General features: G+C 42.4%; 1 protein-coding gene across 1 annotated transcript in view; it reads left to right on the forward strand.

The window, feature by feature from the left end:
• Positions 1–23,466, forward strand: part of LOC103478694 (nuclear factor of activated T cells 1) — a 35,088-nt gene extending 11,622 nt beyond the window's left edge. Inside the window, exons 4-8 of the mRNA XM_017309345.1 lie at positions 6,745–6,947; positions 11,151–11,323; positions 12,358–12,498; positions 22,383–22,438; positions 23,410–23,466. Of these exons, the coding sequence (XP_017164834.1) occupies positions 6,745–6,947; positions 11,151–11,323; positions 12,358–12,498; positions 22,383–22,438; positions 23,410–23,466 (630 nt within the window). The remainder of the gene's footprint in view (positions 1–6,744; positions 6,948–11,150; positions 11,324–12,357; positions 12,499–22,382; positions 22,439–23,409) is intronic.
• Positions 23,467–25,137: the final 1,671 nt, after the last annotated feature.

Genomic DNA, 25,137 nt, shown 5'->3' on the forward strand with positions numbered 1-25,137 from the left:
CATTTTTTGGTGCCTTCAGGGATTTTTTTTTTTTGCACAGTCCAAGATACAAAATCTCTCTTAAATCTAACTTCAATAGTTTATTTTAACCCTTTCTTTGTCCATGTTGAGGTGTCTAGAGAAACTATGGTCTTAACATTGAAGGAAGGGCATCCAGCGGTCCCAAATGCCCCATGGTAATGAGTGGAAGGCGCTGGATGGGTGAGGCGCAGTCAAGGAGAATGAGTCAATAATGACACAGGGGCATGGGTGTAGGAGGCAGATCAAGGAAGTATATGTGTGCGTGTGTGTGTCTGTCTGCGTGCGTGCGTGTGTGTGTTTGTGCTGCTTAAGGCTGGAGGATGTAGGGAGAGAAAGAGAGACAAGGGGCAGAGGGAGTCACAAGGCAGCTGGAACTTGCCTTGGCTGCCCCCTAGAGATGTTCTGTATCCTGCTGATTAGGACCCAAGTAGCCCTGAGGTTGCCTGAGCACGGTAGGTGGGGATGTGCAGGAGTCAGGCTCCCAAGGCCCCTCAGATGCCACCTCTACCCTCCACACACCCGTGCCTCTTTCCCTTCCTCCGACTCCCTCCCTCCTGAGGACCAGGGGATGTCGTTCCCAGTGAACTTCTCATCCTTCAGTGATTTCCCAAACCCACACCAGCAGGCCTCCCTCATGTTGGGTCCCAGTCAAGCAGAGCTCTATTGTTTTCTTAGCTCATGCATGATCAGACACATGTGCTATGAGTGATGGTGACACGTGTGTTGGAAAGCAACACCAGGTGAAAAAACATGTAGCCGTAGCAGCCTGAAAGGATACACTGTTTCTATAGCGGCCTGCACGCTGCTGCTGCTGCCAGGCAGGAAGAAGATCCTGTGATTGAAATCCAACTTGGACTCTTCTGTGTGGAGTTTGCATTTTCTTTTTGTTCAAGCAAGTGTTGTCTCAGGGCCTCTCACCTCACTAGGTCAGTGGCTGATCATTTACCTTAGACTTAAACTACGTCATCCGTCTGCCTTCCCCTTCTGCAGGTTGTTAACCACCTCTCTTATTGTTGGGTGGACATTTTGGCCCCCACATCTCTAGTTCCTTTACTTTGCTAAATGGCAGCACATCACAGCCCTCATAAGGAAACCTAAGATATTCCATTGGCTCCTCTCAGAATGTTCCAGATGCTGTACTTTTTCACTTCAGCCATGCTAGAGGCAATTTCAAAGCCGTACCAAAGTAAAATCTTAGTTTGCCACCCATATAATTTCCCTTTTCCACTTAATGCTTACAGGTTTGCTAGCTGGTGTCTATCACCAGCAATCAGTGAGTGAGAATTAGGATGCACACTGGACAGCTAGAGGACATACAACCCACTTGAACATGAGAACAACTTTAGAGTGAGCGATTAACCTAACTTTGTCTCCAGAATACCCAGAGAGAACCCAGACATGGAGAGGAAGAACTTACAAACTCTACACAAGAAAGCCAAGTATTTGAACTTAAGTCAATCTTGCTGCAAGGTAACAGTTCTAATAACTGTTCTAGCCTATGTCCTGGTCTGCCGTCCCTCAGATCAAAACCACACGTGAGCTGAAAAATATTTCAGTCAAAAACGGTTCCAAAAAGAAGTTATTCCATTACATTATTTTGAAAACAAGAGATCGAATTCTCAGTAAGTCTGCTGAGAACTTGATCTTGTTGATATGGCTATTCTAATTGGTGTAATTGGTGGTATAGCAGTGGAGCCTAAGTGACACCCGTCTAATGCTTGGCAACGGCAAGCAACAACACCTGTGGAGTGCTGTGTGCAGTGCAGTCATCCTTATGACTTTTTCATAGGGGATAATCACTGGCCTATGCACATACACACTCTCTTTCATTAAACTTAAAGCAAAAACAGACGTGCTGTAATTTCTCCAGGATGTAGCTATAACGGGCATGACTTAATGCCCATCTCTGTTTTGCTCTGCAGCTTTAATGTATATGAAATTTGCCATAGGCTTCCGCCATGGCGACATGAAAGACCTCATCAAGCACATGCTGAGTTTTTTTTTTGTTTTTTTTTGCATGTGTGGTTTCACCTTGGGATCCGGTACTTTGCGCCTATGTAATGTCTCAAAGAAACCCCTCCCAATCTACAACAAACTATACTGTAGTAGCTAATTGCTCATTAAATCCACTGCTGCTTCTTGTTTGATATTCAAAAGGCTTGGGTTTACCCTGTGGTGCTGTTAGAGCTTAGTCAGGACTATTATTTGTAGCCCAAAGGGCTATTTATGCCACTCGCAAACTGTGGTTCTCCTTCCCTTACAGCAGTGTTGGGCTACCACTACTTACCAGTTAATAACATGTGGAAAAAGTACAGAAAGCTGTGCATCGTTTTCGCCGGTTTGAAGTCATAACCAGACAAGCTGTACATTCATGATGCATGGCCCAGGAGCGTAGCGTTATTGGGTGGTTAGAGGAGAAGCAGTGATCATCAATGCATCATCTCCATTATAAAAAAAACCCTCTGTAGAGTTGGATGATGTTTCTCGTGGCAGGTTTTTCTGGTAACAAAGCCATTGTTTTTATAGGGAATTTGGACCCTCACTAGTCTAGACGTGGGCTTTTGCTTGAAACGGTGCCCTTGATGACATAACACTAAAGCACTCGGTTCCACAAAAACTGTAATGGCTATGGAGTCTCGGTTGCTTATAAATGGAGTGGCATCGGCCTCCATGGAAACGAAACACTTTAAAGGATTGCATATGTTACTTTGTGTGTTCATTATGGGGCACGGGAGATGTGACTAGACCAGGCAGGCGATGGTGTAAAGTCTGGAAGGAAAGACAACTTGGATGAGTGTATATTTAATTGGGTACAGCGAAGGCTGGCAACGTGCATGTGTCAGCACTTGACAGAGGAGAGACTGGGATAATAGGAAAAAGCTTAAACCGACCGCTGCATTTCTCCCCAGTTACCACTCCCCAACCCCCTTCTACTTCCAGTACTCCTCTTCCCCCGATTCTCTGTGCCACGTGGACTTCTACGAGTCATGACATTTCTCCAGGCGGCGATGAAAGGAATCGCTAAAGAAGGAGAGACGACAGCGCATTGCACGCCTGTGGAGTGTATTCACAATCAATTTCCAGCCAGGACAGACATAACTAATTTAGCTCTGAGTCATTTCATTTAACATGTTGAAATGCTTCATCTTCACTGCTGAGGCCAGGTGCAGGCAGCGTTTTAAATGTCACTATTACTAAAGAAAATACATGATGCCCTGCCCTGAAAAGCTTTAGCATGTCTTTTTGTTCTTTTGATTGACACAGACTATACATGTGTTTACTGTTAGTCAATTAATGTACCATTTGCTAACGTGTGATATTTAACCCAAGCCCCAGCTGTTTTGCATGACAACGGAGCAATCGAAACCGGATGTCACTGAGAGGTACACAGTGTCTCTCAAGTCTTTAGAGAATTTTTTTTTCCACATTTCACCCATCCCTAATCTGAGACCACTGAAAGAAATTCAGTTCAACCAGCTGCCTTCTGATCTCACCTGTCTAGAAAACAGAATGCTGTTGTTGAAAGAAAGTTACATGAACACGAGTTTGCAGTTTCCCAAAAGCCGTTTGAGGGATACTGCAATTTATTTGTTAGGTGTTTTCATTAAATGAAACCAAAACTGAAATTTTTTGGCGTGGATGCGAGTTATTGTGTGTGGTACAAAAGCAACAATAAAAATCACCTGAACACACCATTCTCAGCGATAATTCATGGTGGTAGGAACAACATACCTTTCTATAGACAAATAAGTTATTGGATTAGAGGGGAAGATGATAGGAGTGGCATACAGAACTGTTGTGGAAGAGAACCTGTTAGAGTTGGAAAACAGACTGAGGTTATGGTTGACCTTTGGGTTTGCCATTGTGAGTTAAAACACAATGAAGTCTATTTTTGTAACGACCAAAATGTGAAAAAGTTTATAGGGCATTTTATTCTAGATCTAGCTGAAAAAAAATTTCTCAGACGCTGTTCCAAATACAAACGCTATTTAAACCATGTTTAGATTTTCTCACAATAATTATGCTACAACTCTGCCAGATAGTGGTGCAATTAAAGCATAAGAATCTCATCTGGTTGAAATTAGTACTTCTCAAGTCAACCTCACAGTTGCCAATGGACACAAATACAAAAAAATAATCTCAAAATAAAAGGAAGAAGTACTCTACTTGCGATGTGCAGTTAACTGAGCATCAGAGGGGTTCAGCAGAAGCAGAGACAGGACTTTAGGTAGAGGGTCAGCAGGAGCACATATGGAAAAAGAATTGAAAGAGGTCGCCCAGGGGGACTAGACTGCTTTCTCTAGCTGCCGGGTAGGCTAACGTCACCAAGAGGACTATCTGACCTCATTAATCACTTCCTCTCCCCCTTGAGGTCATGAGGTTCTGAGTCCTGATACTGGAATCACAGTGTCTTACCGCAAGACGGGTGAAAAGACAAGAGCCCCTTCCCCACCCAGCCCAAACTGCTCCCTCCGTCCTGCCTCTCTTCTGGGCCACCCTGCAGCCATGTGGCGGCTGAGCTAACGGCTGGAGGTCACTGACAAACCCCCAAGATGAAAATCCATACATGAAAAAGTGACAGACGGCACGGATTTGCAGGCCAGCTGCACCGCGTCTCATTAATCCAAAACACCACGTCACGCCATTTAACGCTCCCGCATTTCAGATTTGCATCTCGCGCGTCGCCGTGGCCCTCACACGAGTCAACACGTCGGTAACTGGTAGCATGTGTGCATATTCATAATTGCTGCCGGTGACACTATAAGTAAAATATAACAAGGCGAGCAGGGCCTGTCGGTGAGATCACCGCGCAGATGAAGTGGCCCCTTGGGATGCCAAGACTTCAAGAAGCTCCTGACCTCGGCCTAACTCACTGATGACTAGCATGTGTGACTAGCTCACAGGTCGACACAGCTGCTGGAGACACTACTGACGCTGGAGAAGTAAAAGCTGGAAGCGGAGATGATTGACAGCTACAACTTTACCATTTGCTATACGATTCCTTGATTGGTGAATCAGAGAGAAAAGCCAGATAAGAACTGGTGCTTAGATCACCGACGCATATGGATATATACTTGACTTGAATGGCTGCTCATACCCTATTTTTATTCAAGGTGATTAATTCGGAAACTTGGTAAGAGAAAAAAGTACACACTCAAACTTGCCGTTTGTCCAAAAGCTATCTCATTAACTTTAGACAGCGCACATTTATTCTTAGCGTCGGCGTAAGTTTCCCTTCTCAGACAACTTTGTTTCTGAACCAGAAGCATTACAGGTTCATGGAATTGTAGCCCTAATTTTTCAAAGACCTAAATACGACAGCCCTCCAGTCGTATCACTCTTCCTCACAACCACTGGTCTGGGTCCCCCGTTAAAGGTAATTATAAACCAATTAATCAGATTATGTCATAGGTTACATGTGGCCTGCATTTTGCTCTATGAGTCATTCCAGTAGATAAACAACTGGGGTCTTTTTATTCCATTTGACGTTACTGCTGTTTTCACTCGGACGGAGCTCAGAGAAAATTTGTCTGTGGCAGCGGTGGTGTGTGCCTTGGTAATTGACCAATTTGTGGGATTTTGTCAGAGTCCCGACTTTTGCAAGCACCGGTCTTGAGTAGTCCATCTCCCGCAGCATATTTCCGAGCGGCTGAGAATGCTACCTGGGTGGATCCATGGGGGCTTGCATGTTGACAGACTACTCTCGGTAGTTTTTGGGTCTACTGTACCTGATGGACTGTACACCTTTGCTGCCCTTCTGAGGTGGGAGAGATCTCTGACCACACATAACATTCACTCTTCTAACCATCTGGGAACATTGCACTGCAGTGAAAATGTAAATCCTGGGAGGTCTGTGGCATTTACCTCCAATTTCACCAAATCATGTGGTTAGTAAATTGTCTCGGTCAAAAATCACTCACAAACTTTATGTGTGTTTGAACCACCCCCAAAGAATTTGAAACACTTTCTCCATATTTCTGTTTTAAAACATTGTCGTCACACTAAATTTTCAGTTTTGACACGTTGACGTTAGCTAGATGGTGAAAAAAAAAGGGTTTTTACCCCTGGACCCCTGAAATTAACAGTGATTTTCAATCGGTGCGTGGCCAAGCAGGTTCTCTCCACCTTTTCACAAATATTTGATCTTTTTATTAGTTGAGCAGTAGCAGCTAATGGAGGCGTACGAGAGGAAGCGGTAGTTGTTTGAAGTGGTGATACCAATACACAAGTCTCTTTCATCACAGTGGGACACAGTCTCTGAGCTTTAATGGAAATCATAATGCAAGTTCATAACTGCCGGAAGGCAGAAGGGGCAAGGTGATGTTGTACTGCATAGAGGGGTTGTTTTAGTGCCACCTTGCTCACTTGAAAAATGTGATATGTTAAAAGCGACCCAGCTTGGGTTTGTTTCTAAACCCGGTCCTGTGTCCAGTATGGAGTGATCCAGACCTGGGTTGACTTACACAAGTTCAGTCCAGTACACTTTAATCCTTAAAATGAGTCAGAATAAATCATGTTCAACAGTAGTACTACTGAAACGTCAACTGAAAAGCATAACCCATAGCCTGGATTGCACCAATAAAATATTTGGGTAAAAACTGGAAATTTAGGAGTCTACTGGAGTCCATCAGCAATGTTTGCATTATCTTTGACGCTGCCTCAGGCGACGGTCCTGACAGCTGGCGTTTCCTCTTACCTCGGCTTCTTTGTTCTCCCTGCCAGCTTTACGGCTACATGGAAAGCGAACCGCTCACCCTGCAGCTTTTCATCGGGACCGCAGACGATCGCCTCCTGCGACCGCATGCCTTCTACCAGGTCCACCGGATCACCGGCAAAACCGTCTCCACTGCCAGCCACGAAGTCTTGCAATCCAACACCAAGATCCTGGAGATCCCTCTGCTGCCAGAAAACAACATGAGAGCCATGTGAGTGCTTGGAGACTCCATTGCTAACCAACCTATTCTCCATATTTCTTTTTGAAGTTGTCCTTACGTTAAAACTCAATGTTTTGTTTTTTTGGGGGGGGGGTTTTCTCCATTTGGCGCCATATTTTATGGCTCAGCCATACAAACAGAACGCGTGATCATTACAGCACATATTCCTAAATAGGCCTCTGTCCTCTCAACCCCTTGAGGTGCACAGTTTTTAAGGCCGACAGTTCATGGTTGACTAACTCTGCCCGACATGTAAAAACAGGCACTGCAAAGGTCAGGATACAGTCACCATTCCACCCGTATGAAGTGCTTCAACTACATTAATGTCAGCTAGTGTGTTAATATATGACAGCAAGATAAATGTGCCAAAACATTCTTACCAAAGTAACAAGTGTGTTGGAAAAAACAAAATACTGCCCATTTAACATGCTGTTACTGTCAGAACCACTGCAGTATTAAGAATTAATGTGAGTATATATTTTACTGGATAAATCCTCACATACGTTCTCATAATCTGAATGTTTTATTAAGTAATATCCAAGTCAATTAAGAAATACCAGCTGATCGACAGTTACCACGTCAAACCATCTTGTGCTCAAAAAAATCATAAAAATTCACAAATATTACCAGTGATCATGAAGATTATAAAGAGGGCTGTACTCTTAAATGACAACTTTCATTGCTTTGTGTTTCGTTCGTTCACCTTTGGTAGCATTTTTTGGGGGAGCAAAGGCAGCTGCAAAAATTATATTTTTAAGATGTGGCAGAAAAAGTTGAAGAAACTTGTTGGTGAATTCTGAGACACAACTTTCTGCACCAGTTTCCATTTAACCATTTTGTAAAACTAATGTGAGATTTCAGCTAAATCTCATTTCACTATTTTTATTTACTTTCTCACAAAATTTAAAAAGATGGAATACTCACAGCAAAATAAAAACAACAATTCTCTAAAACAGTCAAAAGTTGTAAAGCAACTCCTCATAATATAAAATCTACTACATGGTAAAATCCTCCAGTTTATGAGACGGCAGAGTCAAAACTTAATATTTGAGAGCAAAAAGCTCCAATTTGCCGTTATGTCAAATCAATTATGTTATTGTTAAATCGTTCATTTATTCTTAACTCTACAGGAGCCTACAGGAAACTTTCAGTAGTAACCATTAATTATTTAAATATGAAGCAGAGTTAAAGTTTTATTACGTGTGAGAGAGAGCAATCAGAATTACACAGCTCTGCAGTTAAACTGTATTTTATAAATATTACACCTCACATTGATTACAAGGTTAATATTTTAAGCTAAAATTAAAAAAATTAGCTTGGTTATAAATGCCAGTTTCTATATGTATTTTCTGATGTGATTTATCATAACTGTGAGAAAACAACACACTTTATTATTATGTGTTCAGCTTTCTGCTTATGATATCTGATTCACTAGCAACCTGAATACACCACAGAGATGTCCAGACATAAAGAAAAACACTGTGCTTCTGGAATCTTATTTTCTTCAACTGACTGCACCGATGCTCTGATTCTTAGTTTCCGATCAGGACGGGTCAAGGGTGAAGTGAACTGATTCCACTCACCAACTGATTTCACAGTGTGTTGTCTGCACAAAATCAGAAAGAAAGAAAAGAAATGGAGATAAGAGCCTTATTTTGCATGCATACTACTTACCACTTACAACGTGAAGTGTTAGTGCAAATGGCCTTCTAAACATTAGAACTTGTTGGAGACAAGTTCTAATGTTCCACAGAAGTTGTCCACTCTTCTGTGGACAACTTGGAGTCAGACATCCACGTTTTTGGACATGGGAGGAAGTCAAAGCAGAACTCGACGTTGTGTCCAGAAAGCAGCTCTTTTCCAGAGGCTCCTTTCAAACAAGGCAGCAGGGAATATTTTTGGGATTTGTTCCCAGAACCCTGTGTTAGGGATAACCCACTGGATCGGACGTTAAATAAGGTCATTACTCTACTCCGCATTATATTTATCCTTTGCCACTTACATGTTGTATTTTCTTTTTTTCTAAAAACAGGTTAAAAAACCAAGGACAGGTAGTGTAAAGCTTCAGGCATTTTCTGGTATTAGTTCCACGTGTCATGTCCAACAGAACCACAATATCCTTCTTAGACTCACACACTTCTGTGCACTGCTTATTTGTTTGAGTTAATGTGTCTCCTCTGGTTTGATTAACAATAAAGTAAGAACACACACAAAAAAAGGGCTTCTGAAGAGGAAGTTTCTTTTCCTCTTTGACGTTCACACTCAGGCCGAAAGCAGAGGAGTGAAAGTTTCCTCTGCTTTCCTCCGACAGACATAAAGAAAGGCCTTTAACTGCCTTTTTCCACTGAGATGTTTACCAGCCACCTCGATCAGACAGCTTTTTTTTTTCTATCTGCCGGCGATAATTTGCTTGTTGTGTGGGATGCAGAAGGTAGCAAGCTGCAATTTCAGACAGCTTCGGTTTTCCTCCTTTCCGCTTGAAGAAAAACAAAACAAAAAACAAAAGACAGTCTGTTGGTGCACAAAAGCTAACCTAACCAACACAGCTTCAACTTAATCCGAAAACCGAGAGATATTGTCTGACTGTTTTTTGTTGTTTTTTTTTTGTGAGAATTTGGAGTTGCTTTTAAGCTTTCTCTTAATTTCTATTCGATTAGTTAAGTTGTAATTTCCTTATTAGTTTCTATAAGCAAAGGAAAAGACACTTGATTTTAATACTGGGACTGATGTTATATGGTAACGAGCACCAGATTGTGTAAATCTGATAAGTAGTGGTTGTCTAGACTGCTCATTTCAGTTTTTTCCTTGTTCGTGTTGTGCAAACCAAAAGCACGGGGAAAAAAAAAAGGTGGTGCAAACCCTGACATTTGCCATGTTCCAGGAGTACTGCCCGAAAATCTACCACTTAACACAAGTAAAATGCCAGAGCATATCCCATTTGTTTTCCCTCCTTTTTTACCAGCCGGATTAGTTATATTTCAATTTATAAATGCCGGCAAGAAAACTTTTTTTTCTCTTCTAAAAAGACGGGGAGAAACTTTAGCTCTTTACCTCCCAAATTGTAAAATAAAATAAATATAGACAGACAGTTGAGGGAATGGTCTACTGCTGCATGTGGAAATAATTAACAGTTTATATGCAGAATGAATGAATTCAATGGCCTGAAAGGACAAAAGGGATACTGGCTTCTGATGATAATCTCCCCATCAGTGCTTAGAACATTAGATAAACCATTGGAATATATTGAAACACTAAGGGCAAAATTACCTAATAGTATGAAAATAGCTCTAAATGAACAATTTTATTACATTTCATCTGCTGCTGTAGAGTTTTGCTTCAAAAATTTTCACACCCTTTGTACTTTTTCCACATTGTGTCACATTAGAGCCATTAACTTGTGCGTGCTTTATTGGGATTTTCCATGACCGACTAAAAATGGAAGTAAAAGGACAAGTTTTTAGGGCCTATGTAGAAAATGCTACGTGTGGTGGAAAGCTAACGCTGTACATCGTCACTGAAAATGTCATTTTCCACTGTAAAACATGGTGGTGGCAGCATCATTCCACAGGGTTCATTGTCTTTACCAACAGCAGCAACATTTAGAGTTGATGGAAAGACGGTTTGAGCTAAACACAACACATACCCTGAAGCTAGAACTAAAATGGGAGGGTTTACGTCGAAGCACTTTATGAGTTGAAACGGCCCAGTTAAAGTCCAGATGTTTATCCAATCAGTGTTGTCTGTAGCAAGACTTGAAAATTGATGTGAAATGGTTTTCGTCCAATCTCTGTGACCTTTTAAAATAAGAATAACCAATATTTGAGTCTCCATATTGGTGAAACTTTTTACTTGGCTTTGTAATAGTTCAATAAAGTATTTAGCATAGCAAATAGAGGTCTCATTTTCAGATTTGTATTTGTGAAAAATGTGGAAACCATTTGTTGCTTTACTTTATTCTATGTGCTACTTTGAGTTGGTCTGTCAAATAAAATGCCAGTAAAACACACTGAGGTTTGTGGTTGTAACACGGTAAACTGTCTGGGGCGAAGGGGTCTGATCATTTAAAAAGTGCAAAATTCTGCATTCACAAGAGCCTGAAGAGAAGAAAAATAAAAACTAGTGAAGCTCATGCATCCATACTGACAGCAAAGTGCATACTCAGAATTGCTTTCCGCCCTCTTCCCTCTCCTCTAGAATCGACTGCGCAGGAATCCTGAAGCTGCGCAATTCCGACATCGAACTGCGCAAAGGGGAGACGGACATCGGTCGGAAAAACACCCGCGTGCGTTTGGTGTTCCGTGTGCACATCAACCAGCCCAACGGCAGGACGGTGTCCCTACAAGTCGCCTCCAATCCCATTGAATGCTGTAAGTCTGAGATGTCAAGACACACACACACGTACACACACGCACACACACACAAACAGAAACAAACAAAGAAATCTCTACCAATAGTTTTCCACTTAAGAAAAAGTGGGATCTATTGTTGCAATGCAATAAAACGAGCCATTATTTTATTACCTACTGGAACAAATTCAGTACCTCTGGACCCAATAAGGTTTATACAATCAAAGGAATTCACTGAGGAGGGGGAAAAAAAGAAAAAAAAGATGCATTGTTCGTTGTGCCAAACACATGTTACTTTTATCGAATTAGCATTTTATGAATGCCCAAGTCGTTGTGGTAAAAGCTCCCCATTAGCGAAGGTCCCTCAAAGGTCACTTGCCAGCCCCAGTTTTGGCGCAGTTGAATGATTTCATTGTGAGGAACTTCTGTTTCTTCGTCATTCACTCCTGCGCTTACGTGCAATGCGATCAGCACCCGAGAAACTAATCGAAGCAAGACGCTGGGAGACGCCGCTGACGTTACAGCTCGCGATTGGGCGTCCAACGGAATCTCATCCTTGAGCAGTTTGAGGGTTGGGGCCTTAAAATCTTTAGAACAAGTAAATTCCTAAGCGAAACCCACATCTATGTGATAATTAGCGCTCGGTTCAATCGGCTGGCTGTGATTCCCGTCGGTGTATTCCAGAGGTCAGAGGGACCCCCGGCTCGCCTCATTTCAGTGAAAGCAGAGACAGGTGGTTGGCCACGGGCTGCTGGATGGAAATAATGAAGCGAAGATCTGACCGTGAACGTATTTTTCTGAATTATTCTACGCCTTTAAAAAAAAATAAAAAAAAGCAGCTGTTGGCTGAAAACCTCTTCGCAAGAGGTCATGAAATCATTGTAATAAATTTGATAAGCCGGTTTTCTTAATGAAAAGCTGCTGTTTTACAGGCCATGTCCTGGTCATGCTCTTCTCGGCGTAGATTGTGATCTGTAAGTGTGTTCACATGGACTTGAACTCAATACTGAAAGGTGTGTGTCTGTGTGTGTGTGTGTGTGTCTCTGTCTCTGTAGCTCAGCGCTCGGCTCAGGAGCTTCCCTTGGTGGAGAAGCAAAGCGTGGAGAGCTATCCCGCCACCGGAGGCAAAATGATGCTCCTCGGCGGCCTCAACTTCCTCCCCGAGTCCAAGGTGGTGTTCGTGGAGAAGGCACAGGGTAAAACTGAACGCAAACCTTCCCCAGACTGTGTGTTCCCGGCACTTTAATTTCCCCTTTTCCCCTAATATCTCTTTCAAATGTCTCTACCCTTCTCCTTCTCCTTCTCCGTTGTGTTTTTTCAAGTCTTTCTTCCCGTCAAAATAGAGCAGGACTTGCCAGAAAGCAACATGTGGTGCACATTAGACCACTATATTTTTAACCAAAGCGTATTTACATTTGCTGAAGTTTCCATTGCCTGTTCTTTGGTCCTCACCACAAGTAGCGGAATGAATCACGACCAGGGCATGTGCAATATCTCTTTTTCTCACTTTTCCTTTTTGCCGTGCTGTTCTGTCTTCACTTACCGCCCCGGCTCCTGACAGTTAACCCTTCCACTCACTCTGCCAGCTGTGGCGAAGAGCAACCGGGGTGAACGTCTGGCAAAGAGTGGCTGCTCCTTTTTGTTTCTCCTTTTTTCTTTTTCTTTTCTTTTTTTTCCCCCAACGTTGTGGGTGGAGGGAATGATTAGAAATGAAGTTTGTGTATGACTGAATGATGATCATGAACAATGCTTTGATTGCGTCCAAAAAGAAAATTAAATTAAACTTGTGCTCACTGGCATAATCTCGACTTCAAAGGCCTTGACTAAACCCTTTCTCAAATTTGATTTTTCATAATCAGTCAGAAAGTGATTAGTTTTTTCGATGAGGAATTCAAATGAGTGACCATATTTACACAGTTACTCTAAGCCAGCGGTGTCCAAAGGGATTTTGTACAGCCCTCCACCGCAATTCAAAGAAACTGATTAGCATTTGGTTCACCAGCATTTTAACCAATGGAAGGTTAAAAAAGGATTCAGATGTGAAAAATATGTTCATCTTTTATCCCATCATATTTTTCTTGCTTTTAATGTAATGTTATAGTAAGAAGGACCACAAAGATCAGGAGACTTTCACTGAAAAGTAAACATTGGTACAGCTGTATTTTAAAACATGGATAAATAAAGAAATATTTTTGCCATTTTCTGTTTGGGAATATACAGACACACAAAGAAAAGATGATTAACCCAAAAATATGGACTACTGTGCACTTTTTGTTTTAATCAGGCAAACTTGTCAGACTCCTTTTGTGTTTATTATCTATTCAGCCCATTGTTGTGCAGGTAAAGATGAAAAATAAGTGGCTTTTTGCAAATGACAACAAACTAAAATAACAATAATATTCAAAATGCCCAACCCCGCTCACACTGTGGCACAAAAGTGGATATAAACCATCTGGGGCGCCATGCTAAAATGGGTGCCAAAGCGATGGCGGAAAATTTGCTCTAGTTGTTATTTTCTGTTTTTAACAGATGTTTGTGCTTTAGGGGGTAGGGCAGATAGGTGTCTGCATACACCTCAGATAACATTTAGCTAGCTGCACCCGCGCACCCACACACACACACATACCTTTTCAACTTATGTCAAACAAGTAGCAGCAGCACAACAAAACCTCTCTTCAGAAAAATACAACATACTTTATATTGTATATAAAATACACATAACAATTGATATGTACAGTTATTTCAGCACTTTAGATTGATTTTACACAGAAAACAGGTTGCAAAACTTGTAACATTCTTTATTTGAAGATTCTTGTAGCTTTTCCCTGTCTGAAAGGTCGACTGGAGAATCTGGGGTTGAAATAAGAAATTTGTGATGTGTTGAGAGGAATGGGTTGAATGTTGGTAATGTGGGATCTCCTTCTTCCTGGATTGACTCAGTCATGGAGTGGGTGGGATGGAGGGATGGGGGGTGTCTAGGGAAACTCTACATACATGCCCTGCTGTCTGAGCCCTGTGACCCCCTTCTAGGGTTGTGTTTCCTGTCTTTCACCCACTCTTCTTACTTCTGCCCCATTTCCTTCTGTTCTTCTGTTTTCCCTCCTCAATATTCAGTTTTTCTTACCTCTATCCTTGATACCTGGTAAAGACATTAGCCGGTGTGGAGTTTGTCTCCCCTGGGATCCCCAAGCTTTGGTCTGCTGTTGATAGTTCGGCGGTTTTGTTTTCGGACTCAGCGTTGACTAGAGAGAGATCAGAAGAGGGTTATTGGTTTGCTACTGAGGCTGCTTTTATGTTAACTTTAATTACCTACTGCTCCGAGTTAAAAAGCTCTTACAGACTTACACACACATACAATCACTTCAGTAAATGTAGTTTTTTGGCTAAAAAATTTTCCAACATTTTGGCATTTTATGTAAAAAAAAAAAAAAATCCGATTTTTAAAAGTTTCGAAGTAAGATTTCTCTCATTCTGCGTCAGAGGAGCACCATCAAAATGATTTAAAGAACACCATTGACTTGGTTTACACATTTCTCTCTGTAACTTTTGGTTTTATTTTCTCCTGGAAAAGTTCATGACTAAATGAGCGCTTGAAAGTGTCGCACCACAACGATTATTTCTCTCAGACAGTTACCATTACACGCAAAGAGACACACGCATTCGAGCGCAGCCAAACCCCTTGGAAGGCACAGAAACCAATCACTGCTTTTGCCACAGTGGTGACAGCCATTTACTGCTGCTGCCATCGAAGGTCAGAATGGCTGCTCACTTTCCGAAATTGACTCCAATAAACACCTTCCAGAATGTTCCATAGATCCTACGAAGCAGCAGACGGATTTTTGGGGGAATCTCGGTCCAATGTGTGCAAATAATCCTTCGCAGTTAAAGTCATCTAAGTTGAGTCAGAGCGAGATCACAGGCAGCTCAAAAGCTCGTTAGCACTAATGGGCCAACTATGAATCATAAATGCTTGCATTTTTTTTTTTGTTTGTTTAAATGCTCCGATTTTCTAAAAATACCAGAAACATTTACGAAATTGTCCCATTAACAATTAGTGGTTGAAGGAAGAAACGGTCTAAAATATACACAAGTCTTTTGAGAATAATTACACAACTGGCTTTTTATCAACAGTAAGAATTTCTCTAAACATTATTTACTGAAATTATTTACAGATTTTGTTGTGAAATAACAAAACCAAGCAAATATAAACAGTTTTCCAAATCAATTTCTTTCAATATAAAACTTTTGAAACTTTAGTACAAACTGTGGGGTGTGTGTCGGTGTCTGGTGGAGTTTTGGTTAAAATAAGCTTGTTCTTTATTCAGTGAAGTTGCTCAGAGTGAGTATAGAGTATTCAGAAATTTTACTGAAGAGAAGCAATACTTCATAATAAGCCTGCTCAAGTAAAAAAAAGTACAGCATAGAAAAAATCCTCCTAAATTTTTTTAGTTAGTCAAATAAAAGTAACAAGTAACTAATTACTACCAAATTTTGTTTATCACATCGAGTGGACCCCACCTACTTCACCTATTCACAGATTTTCTGCTGCTTGTAGCTCCAGAATATTAGTGGAAAAATACTGCAATAAAATAAAAATATTAGCAGATTTTTTTTGTTGTTGTTTGGATGTTATGAAACAAAAAACAATGGAAGTATGCACTCCACACCTTTCAGATTTTTCCCCCTGCTTCAATTCAAATTCAAGGGTCATGAATTATGTAGCAAGACATTGTGACATGATGAAGGAATATCAAAACGAGGAACTTCTTTAGCCATTCATGCAGATAAAACATCCCTTCCTTCTTTGTTTTTGGTTTTATTTTGTATGTCTGTCCTCCCAAAACCTCCTGAGATCCCCCCAGTATCAAATAAACTGAGCTACTCCCATTGCTGCTGCAGGAAAACCTTTAATGCGGCTTGAAAAATAATTACTTTTTCTTTAAACGTCCCATCCGTCCTCGTCGCACCCCCACCCCACTCCCTCCGTCACCCACAGGATAACTGATGCAAACTCTCCGAATCCGCTGGATGTGCATCTGTTTTGCAGATCCCGTTGTGTACGCCAGCACACACTCTAGCTGCTAGCCCGCGGGCCTGTTTGTGTTGTTCAGGAGGAAGTGTTGTCAGTGAGTCATCCACCGAAGGATTCCCCGCAGAGGGGAGAAGAGGAAAAGAGCGGATCCTGAGCTCTTGGAAAGAAAGGAGAAGGAAGGAAAAAGGTAGAAAAAGGCAGGGCCTCTTCAGAAAGGCTGCCCATTTGTTTCCAGGTGTGTGAGGAGAGAGACTATATCCTGCTGTGTATTTTGAGTTTTCCCTTCAAGTTTATCAATACTCATCTTTTGATGACGCGTAAAACTGAGATCAGATAAATCTAACAGGCAGATCACCGCAAACTAAAGAAATCCAGACCCTGACGTCTTTGTTTCTGCTCCTATATAAGCAATCCCCGTTTCGTCGCTTTTTCATCAAGACTTCCCCCCGCCCCCTCCCTCACTTTCCCCTTTTATGGAATGATAAAGAAATTCTTCTGCAGAGCCACAGCTTGTGCATTTATTAAACTTTCCGTCAGCGTGTGCTCTGTGGAGCTGGATTCGGCTTTTGCGGCGTTGCTGTTATTTGTTTTGTGCCAGCTTTGTCCAAACCGCCCTCCTGGCACAGGTGAAGGAAGACATACCTGGCACACCTACTGCTGTGTGTGTTCTGGCCTGCCCCGCTTTCCACAGCTGGAATGAGCGCTAGAGGCAGGGAAAATAGAGACAGACAGATAAACAGAGCGAGGGAGAGAGAGAGAGAGGGAGAAAGAGAGAGATGGGGAAAGCCTGCTCTCTGACTCAGAGGGGAGGGGAGGGAATTCCCTGGTGAGCCGGATAGTTTTTAAATCTGTTGGATTGGAGTGTTGCCTGCAGCTCTGGAGCGCCACACAGCCTGGTTCTGCAGCAGAGTGAAGACTGTCCCCCTCCGCGTCTCCTTCAGGCTGTTTGCTATGTAGCGTTAGCACAGCAGTAATCTTTGTAATGTTACTCAGTTTGATTTCCTGCTGGAAGAACTTTTCAGAGTTCATGTAAAGGCTGTTTACATTCGACTCAGGGAGCTACCATGGGCAAGTCTAAACAGCAGACAAGCTGGTTGAGGTGTTGTACATCTGGTGTGTCTAGACTCGGCTTTGGCATTGTCATCTGACTGCACTGACCAGGGCATGATTTACAATGCTAATTCCGGACTAATGCTTGGTAAATACTGCTGTCTGGGGTGCATCTATACATGGTGGTGGGTCTTGGACAAATGTTGCCATGGGCAACCATCTTGCTAAATAACAGTGGCTTCACACGAATGAGAAGCCAGACTTTTTCAATTAAAGTGAAAAAGCATCAAAGCGTTTTTATGGCAGATTTTACAGCGGCAGACCTTGAGTTTTTTTTTTTTTTTTAAATATGTATCAAAACCAATGTGGCTGCCAGTCATAACACCATTCTCAAGGCCTCGTAATAATAACCGTCAGGTTCAGCTCGGCACTTCTCTCTTCACAGTGGAGGATGGTTGTTCACAGCGCAGGCGATTTCTGGTGACTTCATAGTGTCAAACTGGCGCATTACATATGTCACGGATGCAAATGTTTTTGGATCCGTGACGCCCTGGTTTTGTTGGGTAAAATTTAAAACTTTAGCAGCAACAGCTTCTCAATAGCAGACAGTGCAGGTCCTCCGTACAAAGCACATAACTTTGAACAGGGGCTGGTTTTTGAAAGGCTAAAGAATAGCTAGATTCTGAAAACACTTGAGTTCCCACTCCCTAAAAAAGCTTATAACTGCCTATCTTAATAGTTCAAACACCAAATACGTATATCTTAATGCGCTTTAGTACGCAAAGTAGAAACCGTTTTAGTGCCAACACAGACGCTAGCATCTACAGTTTTATTGATCTCCGCTCTTCAGGTTGTAGCCAATTAGCTCTTGCTGGTTCTTCTGGATTAGCCGTTTGTTCGTGGGAGTGGCTATGTTTGCGGTGTTTTGGGGAAATTGTAGTCTGCGATTTTGCAGAAGAGCTATGGAATCAACATGTTCAAATGACACACTTGTGGAACCACTGTCCAAAGCAAACAAAACCAAACCATCATCCTCCTAATACTTCCTGTTGTCTTCTTTGTCATTTCCGCCAGCAGTAATGTCTGGCTGTTGATCACGTGGCTCAATTTAGGAAATACATTTATTTCTATTCAGCTGAAAAACCACCTCGAGCAAAAAAAATTTAAATAAAAAAAACAAAGAAAAACAAGTTTTTTCTAAATTGGACTGTTTTCATCAAGCTAATTTATTTTTTGTAATTTCAATTTGCGCGAATCTATGGTTCATGGAAACCGCTTTTGAGTTGAAAATATTCTCCACTTATATTATGAGTGCTAGCCAAGACGAAGCATCTTATGATTTTTGTATCTCATCCTACCCAGATAAACCACCCTGAGCCCTGTCTCTTTCAGCCTTTTTGGTCTCAGGTCAAGTCACCTCGCACCTTTCTTGTTAGACACTTTACAACAACTGACGTCCTGACTCTAAACCCATCATAAATCCACTGTCAGGAATTAATCTATACAGATCCCTCTGGATTCAAAACAGACCTTTATTTCTCCAAGTGCTCCAGTTTTTCAGACTGGTAGAAGCCAGGTGCTTAGGAGGAGATTGCAGCTGTATCTTTTGAATCAGTCACCAGGGAATCCCTCTGGCCTCCTGGTTTCGCTCCTCCACGGGTAGCAAGGTGTTTGCAGTGAGCGTGTGTGTAAAATTACTGAAGCATTTTAATTCAAGGCAGCAGCAGGAGCAGCAGCGGCAGCAGCAGTAGAAAGGTAATAAAATGGAAAATAAACTCAAGATATGTAAACAGGAAAGGGGGGCGGGAAATGCTTCTTAAAATCCAATCTGGAAAAAAGAAAAAAAAAAAAGGGGGGGGATATGGCTGCAAAATACATCTGGGTTGTTTCACGAGAAAACCTCCCTAATTAGGCATGTGAATCATATTTTCCATCCTCAAAATATCCTGAACTGAACTCTTTTTGGTCGCTGAAAACTGCCACGCACAAAAACTGTGCTTTTTAGAAAGCAATTTTACCTCTGGCTGTCGAAAACTGTAAGTTCATTGTGAGGTTAAATATATCACCAGTCAGCTGTCGGGCCCTCTGAAGCAATGAGTCAGAGCATGTGTCTGAAATATTTATCTGCAATATAATGATCTTTTATTCATTTCGACCAGATGGAGCACCCGGTCCACTTCTTGATCATTTTCCGGGCTAATCAAATAAAACAGGACGAATGAGATTTTGTTTGAGCGAGCGTTGCTATAACAACCAGCGTTGCCAGGTTGTCACCAAGCTCACAACCTGGGTGAGGTGTTGTTAGAAGATGAAGCTGATGAGTCAAAGACACCTCACCCTCCTAAAAGGTCTAATTGCTTGAAGAGTCAAGAACGTCTGTTTTTTGTCTTTGTGGACCTACTTTACTCAACTGAAACCTTTCAAGTGTCAAACCTCAAAATACAAGAGTGTGTCCATTTATTTGTCCTCTAAAATTGGTCTGGGACAAAGCTGGACAAAGCTACCATTCTGCGTTCGGCGCCCCATTGTTTCGTGCTTCGCCACCTCCTGTAATCTCAGTTGAAAGCCAGAACAAAGGTGAAGGATATTGTGGTTGCGCGTTCGCATGTGTCTGCATCTGTTTGTGCACACTGCGCGTGGGTGGAGGTTGGTTGCAGGAGGAGGTGTTGTCGGGAACAGAAGCATTTTGCAGATGTTGCAGGGAAGAAGGAGCGAATGGAAAGTCCTGTGGTTATCGGTCGTACGCCGCGCTCCGACCGTCCGACCGCAGCATTTCTGATGCTCCTGGTTTGATCGAGAAAGCATTGAACAACCGTTGCTCGTTAGAAGTGACTTAGAGGTACAAATGAAGAGGAGGGGGTGGAGGGGGGTGGGGATATGAACAGGGAGGTAGAGAGATGAAGAGTTTGAAAAACATGTTTACAACTGGAGCTTTGCGTTGACGTTGTAGTCTAAGGTTTCCCTCTTGGAGAGTCTCCCAGAGCGTAGGCGGTCGAGATTCCCTCTTGGTTCCTCTAGACGTAACATGAGGAATGCTCATCTCTGTCTGCCTCTCTCCCTTGTTATGACCTTCCCTGTGTCTGTGCTCTCTCTAATTGCCCTGCTCTGCTCATTTCGGCTTCTTAGCGTTATATATGTGTGCCTCTCTTTCACCTGCCACATGCGCCATGTCTTTCATTCGCACCACAGTTGTCCGACATGCAAAACCCTGCCACTATTCCCCGTTGTCTTCATCAGAGCGAGGCACACTTTTCCATATGCAGATCTAGTTTCACCAAGTTCCGCAATAGGAAGTTCTTATCTAATCTCTGCACTGTCTGTTTTTGTCATCTGCCGTGTTTAATATGGTCGTTTTGGAAAGATCTATCAACTGATTTTCTCTCTCAGAACAATAAAGCTGACCACCCGCCCCCACTACCACATCTCGACAATAACGATCCAAGTTTGACTGCAGTCCCTTTGCTTTTACACTCAGGGTTTAATGTGAAAAACATAGTCCTCTTAAAAAAATATACTTTTTTTTAGATTATGTTGGATCTGCTGGATCTTTGATTGCAGTACTTTGGAAACTGACACTGATCCTCTTGTCTTTATGATTCTAATGCGAAGTGCAGCATTTCCTACCATGGCTCTGCTCATTCTGTCACTAACACATAGCAGCCGCGCTGCAGTAACCATGCTGTTACCTCACATGGTGTGTCACTGACACAAAGGCCGGTCTGTGTCACTGCCACTTCTTGACAGATGACTCATGGGTTCTGGACATAAAAAAAGAAATTGCACCGCGGACCGTCGCTGATTGCCCCAGCAGAGCCCAGAATGTCTGCTCACACAATATGAGCCATGAAATCACAAGGAAAACTCCAAGAATGTGAGCGGAGCGTTTACAGACCTGCAGCAGCTGCAGTAGCTCACAGGGACGTTTTAGTTCAAAGCAGCGAGGGAAACCTCTTTACATCAACAGGATGGAAATGAAGGGGGGCAAAAAAGGGAAGAGGGAGAAAAGACTTCTGGCTTTTTGCAGGAAAGTAAAACAGCAAACAGAAACTGTCATGATCTAAACTGACACGAAACACCCAATCTGAGAGCATGCATTAGGGACACAGACTTGCAGAAGCAAGTTATTGTTGGTTTCATTTCTTACTTAATAAAAGCCAGTTCTGGTTGTCTCACACCCAACAGAGTTGACACCTCAACATGGTGTCAGTTCGTATTCTTAAGCACTTCCTGTGCTGTCTGCGGCTTCTGGATCTAATAGGGTCTCCAATGGAATATTGGTCTCAGGAGAGGGGTCAGGCAAGAAGCAGTGTGAACACTTTAAGGATTTGACAACCACAGAAAATGGCAACCTTTGCCAGGATTATGTAGGCCATGGTATATTCCTAAAGGCAGGTCTAGTGAGCGTTACTTGCCAACAAAGGGCTATCTATATTCACTGGATAGATATCCCAAGACATTGATCATCCCAATGATCAAGACAAGCTGGAGAATGCTGCTGTGGAGACAGATCTCTGGGTCAAGCAGAAACTGTCATGAATTAATGGATGAGATCTTACTTCTGGAGAGTTAACTGGATGGATGTATGAATGTATGGATGTACCGACAGACAACTCTCCTTATGACTGAGATTCCTTTACTGATTTGCAACTTTGTTGATTTTGGCTTAAACTTATCAATAACTCTAGGGTTAACCCAACAAAATATGATAGTCCTAAGAGAGCAAACTTCTTCTTTTCTACTCTTAGGGTTAAGACTAGAGGCAAATCCACATCTTAAGCCACAAGATAAAAGTTATGTTCTGTCCAAGAAAGTCATTTTCTTGTGGAATAATCTTATGCACATTTAAGTTAGGGTCAGAGGTTAGGGAGTAGGGTAAGGGTAATGTCAAAAACACCCGACAAGAGCGGGCTACAAATCCAATAACACAAGTTATTGTCTATTGGATTGTACAATGTAGAAGTTTAAGATGTCTTCATGTTGTTCTTATTGTGTCAACAGACGGCCATCATCTGTGGGAGACAGAAGCCAAGGTTGACAAGGACTCTGTCAAAACTGTAAGTACCCATCTGTCTCTTCAGTCTTTTTCCCCCTTGAGGCTTTCTCCTTTCTTCGGTCTCTTCCTCATTTGTCCCACATGATGATGTAACCTTCTCTAAGGCGTTACAAATTGAAAAACAGAGGCGACGCTGATTAGTCGATGCAATCCTGAATGGAATTTTCACAAAATCACCGTACCGTCCTGGAGACAAACACTTTCACCTGTGGTGTTGCTTGAAAACACAACACGGGCAGCAACATGCTCAAATGCACATACACACACACACACGCACACACACGCGCACCCCCCCCCACACACACACACACACACCACTTCAGCCCTCTGCGCATATTCAGACGTTTAGTTCACAGCGAAGGGTTGTGGTGAGCTGGGCTTAAACACCTCATCTGTGCTTATGAGCGTGCAGCCAGGAGCGGATCACACCCCTGTTTTTACCTGCTGCTTTTCACGAAGGCTATGATGAGAAAATAAACCAGCGCACTCATTTTCACTGACGCACAGTCACACGTCCAGATTGTGCTAATATAAAGCTCACCAAAAGGGAATTGTTGACGGAGGGGAATGAAGTAAATGTTGTTCTTCGTGTCACAGAGAGCTTCTTGTGCTCTGGAGTTCATTAAGATTTCATCGGGTTAGTTAGGTCTGCTTCCAGAGGGGCGAGCCAAGTGGTGGGTAGTGGAAAACTTGTTTGCTCGGGCGTGGTGATAGTATGTTTTTAGCTGCGCATGCCTTTGATCTGGGGCGCTGCATCCTCCGCCTGTCTTTGTAAACCGACTGAGGGAGTTTATGCTGGCAAAAGGCTCTAGAATAACACACTTGCCTCTAAATGGTGCCGCTGGAGGATTTAGTTTCACTTGTTGCTGCTGTGATTTCACTCAGGTAAATGATGCGGTTGCATCAGCAGGGTAAATATGGACTCCTGTAGCTAATTGTGTCTAAACTCCGACTGGTGTTTGTTGGCCGGAGTCGCAGATGCTGGAGGAAAGATGGGTGCTCAAGGACCTGCTGGAGGTGATGTTGTAAGAAGATGGGATTGATAAAAACATGTACCAGTGTGTTTTTTATTGCAGACTGCCTTGCTAAAGTATTCCTGCCAATTCCGCTAATCCAGTATTGTTGATTAAGTTATTACGATTGGACAACATTAGGCATTTTACTGAAAGTTGATACACAGTTTCAAACTTTTTCCCAAATATAAACACTGACAATTACTGAGGAAGAACAATATTTCCTTGTTGTTACATGTAAGTTCTCGCTGGCATTTAAATTTTTTCCCCATTTTTCTTGAGAAAATGGCTCAAGTTCTATCAGGAAGGATGGAGAGGGTTGGTGAAAACAAATTTAAGTGTTTTCACAAATACTCAATTGGAATTTAGATCGAGGCTTTGAGTGGGCTGCTCCCACATGTAATTATACTTTGACCTAAACCTTGTTCATAGTTCTAGCTTTACGTTTAGAGTTGTCATTTTTTAGAATTGTTAAATCTTAAAGGTTTTCCTTCAGGATGGAATTCTGATCACATTACTTGGTGCTATCTGTGAAAATGCTTCCACCATCCTGCCTCTGAGGGAAGGTGTGTGTGCGTGTACGCGTGTGTGTGCGTGTGCGTATGTGTGTGTGAGTTGGTGTTTTGGGTATTAGATTGAATGCACATGCGACCATACAAATGATATATAAACAAAAATAAAAAACTAAAACAGTACATATTCACTTAATTGTGTGCTTAATTGTGTTGGCCTATCAAGTACAATCCCAAATAAAGTTATTTACCAAAAGTTAAAAAGGTTAGAGGATTATGTAAGTCTTTGCAAGGTGCCATCGTCTTTACAAACAGAGAGACGAGATGAGAGCTCAGGCCTTCTGCTTATATGTATTGCAACCAGACTACTTTTAAGTGCTCTAGTCTGCCTGGCTGACTGTGTTTTTATTGCTGTCCAGAGCGTGCTAACTGGTTGTTTGTGATCGAGAGGGAACGCAGTGTGCATGCACGCATCTAACACACACAATCAGCAACCTGCATGCCTTCTCTGTCATCGTATGGAAGACTGGGTCTGATCTCACCTTCAGCTACCCCGTCCCTACCCCACGCCCTCCCTGCATGCACTGTGATGACCGACAAAAACCTGCTTCCTGTCATTTTTGCCCTGCTTTCGTACTGTAAAAAAAGAACAAGAGAGCGACGGCTGTCCAGGAATTACACATAAACACCCTGACAGATTCCTCCATGTTTCCCTGTCAGAATTAAAGCAGTCAAAAGTTCATATCCGTCCAGACCTGCTGAAAGTCCAACAGGCTAGGTAACTGGAGGGGTTACAGGTGACCCCTCCTGCACACGGAGCGGCTGTGCAAACAAATAAGCTGACATTTCTGCTTTGCTTTGCTTTGCCATGTGGGGGAAAAAAAGCTAACAACCCAAGGCTTTTCCTCAGAGAAAAACATGGGCCCTGGACGAGCCTCAGGGGCCCAACTACTGCTTCTGAAAAGTCCAGACAAGCTCATTTCGACCAGCTCCCAGTCCAGTCTCTTGGAAACACTACCCTAAATGCAGACCAGCAATAAAACATAAACATACCTGTTGATTAATCTCTGAAACATACAAGGGTTTGCTGTATAGTACTGAAAGCTAATGCTTCATGACCACATTAAAATAAACATCTATAAAGTCTTGCTTGTATGGTTGTGTGTGTGTGTGTG

This window comes from Poecilia reticulata, linkage group LG16 (assembly GCF_000633615.1).
Source record: "Poecilia reticulata strain Guanapo linkage group LG16, Guppy_female_1.0+MT, whole genome shotgun sequence".
In the NCBI taxonomy this organism is placed as follows: Eukaryota; Metazoa; Chordata; class Actinopteri; order Cyprinodontiformes; family Poeciliidae; genus Poecilia; species Poecilia reticulata.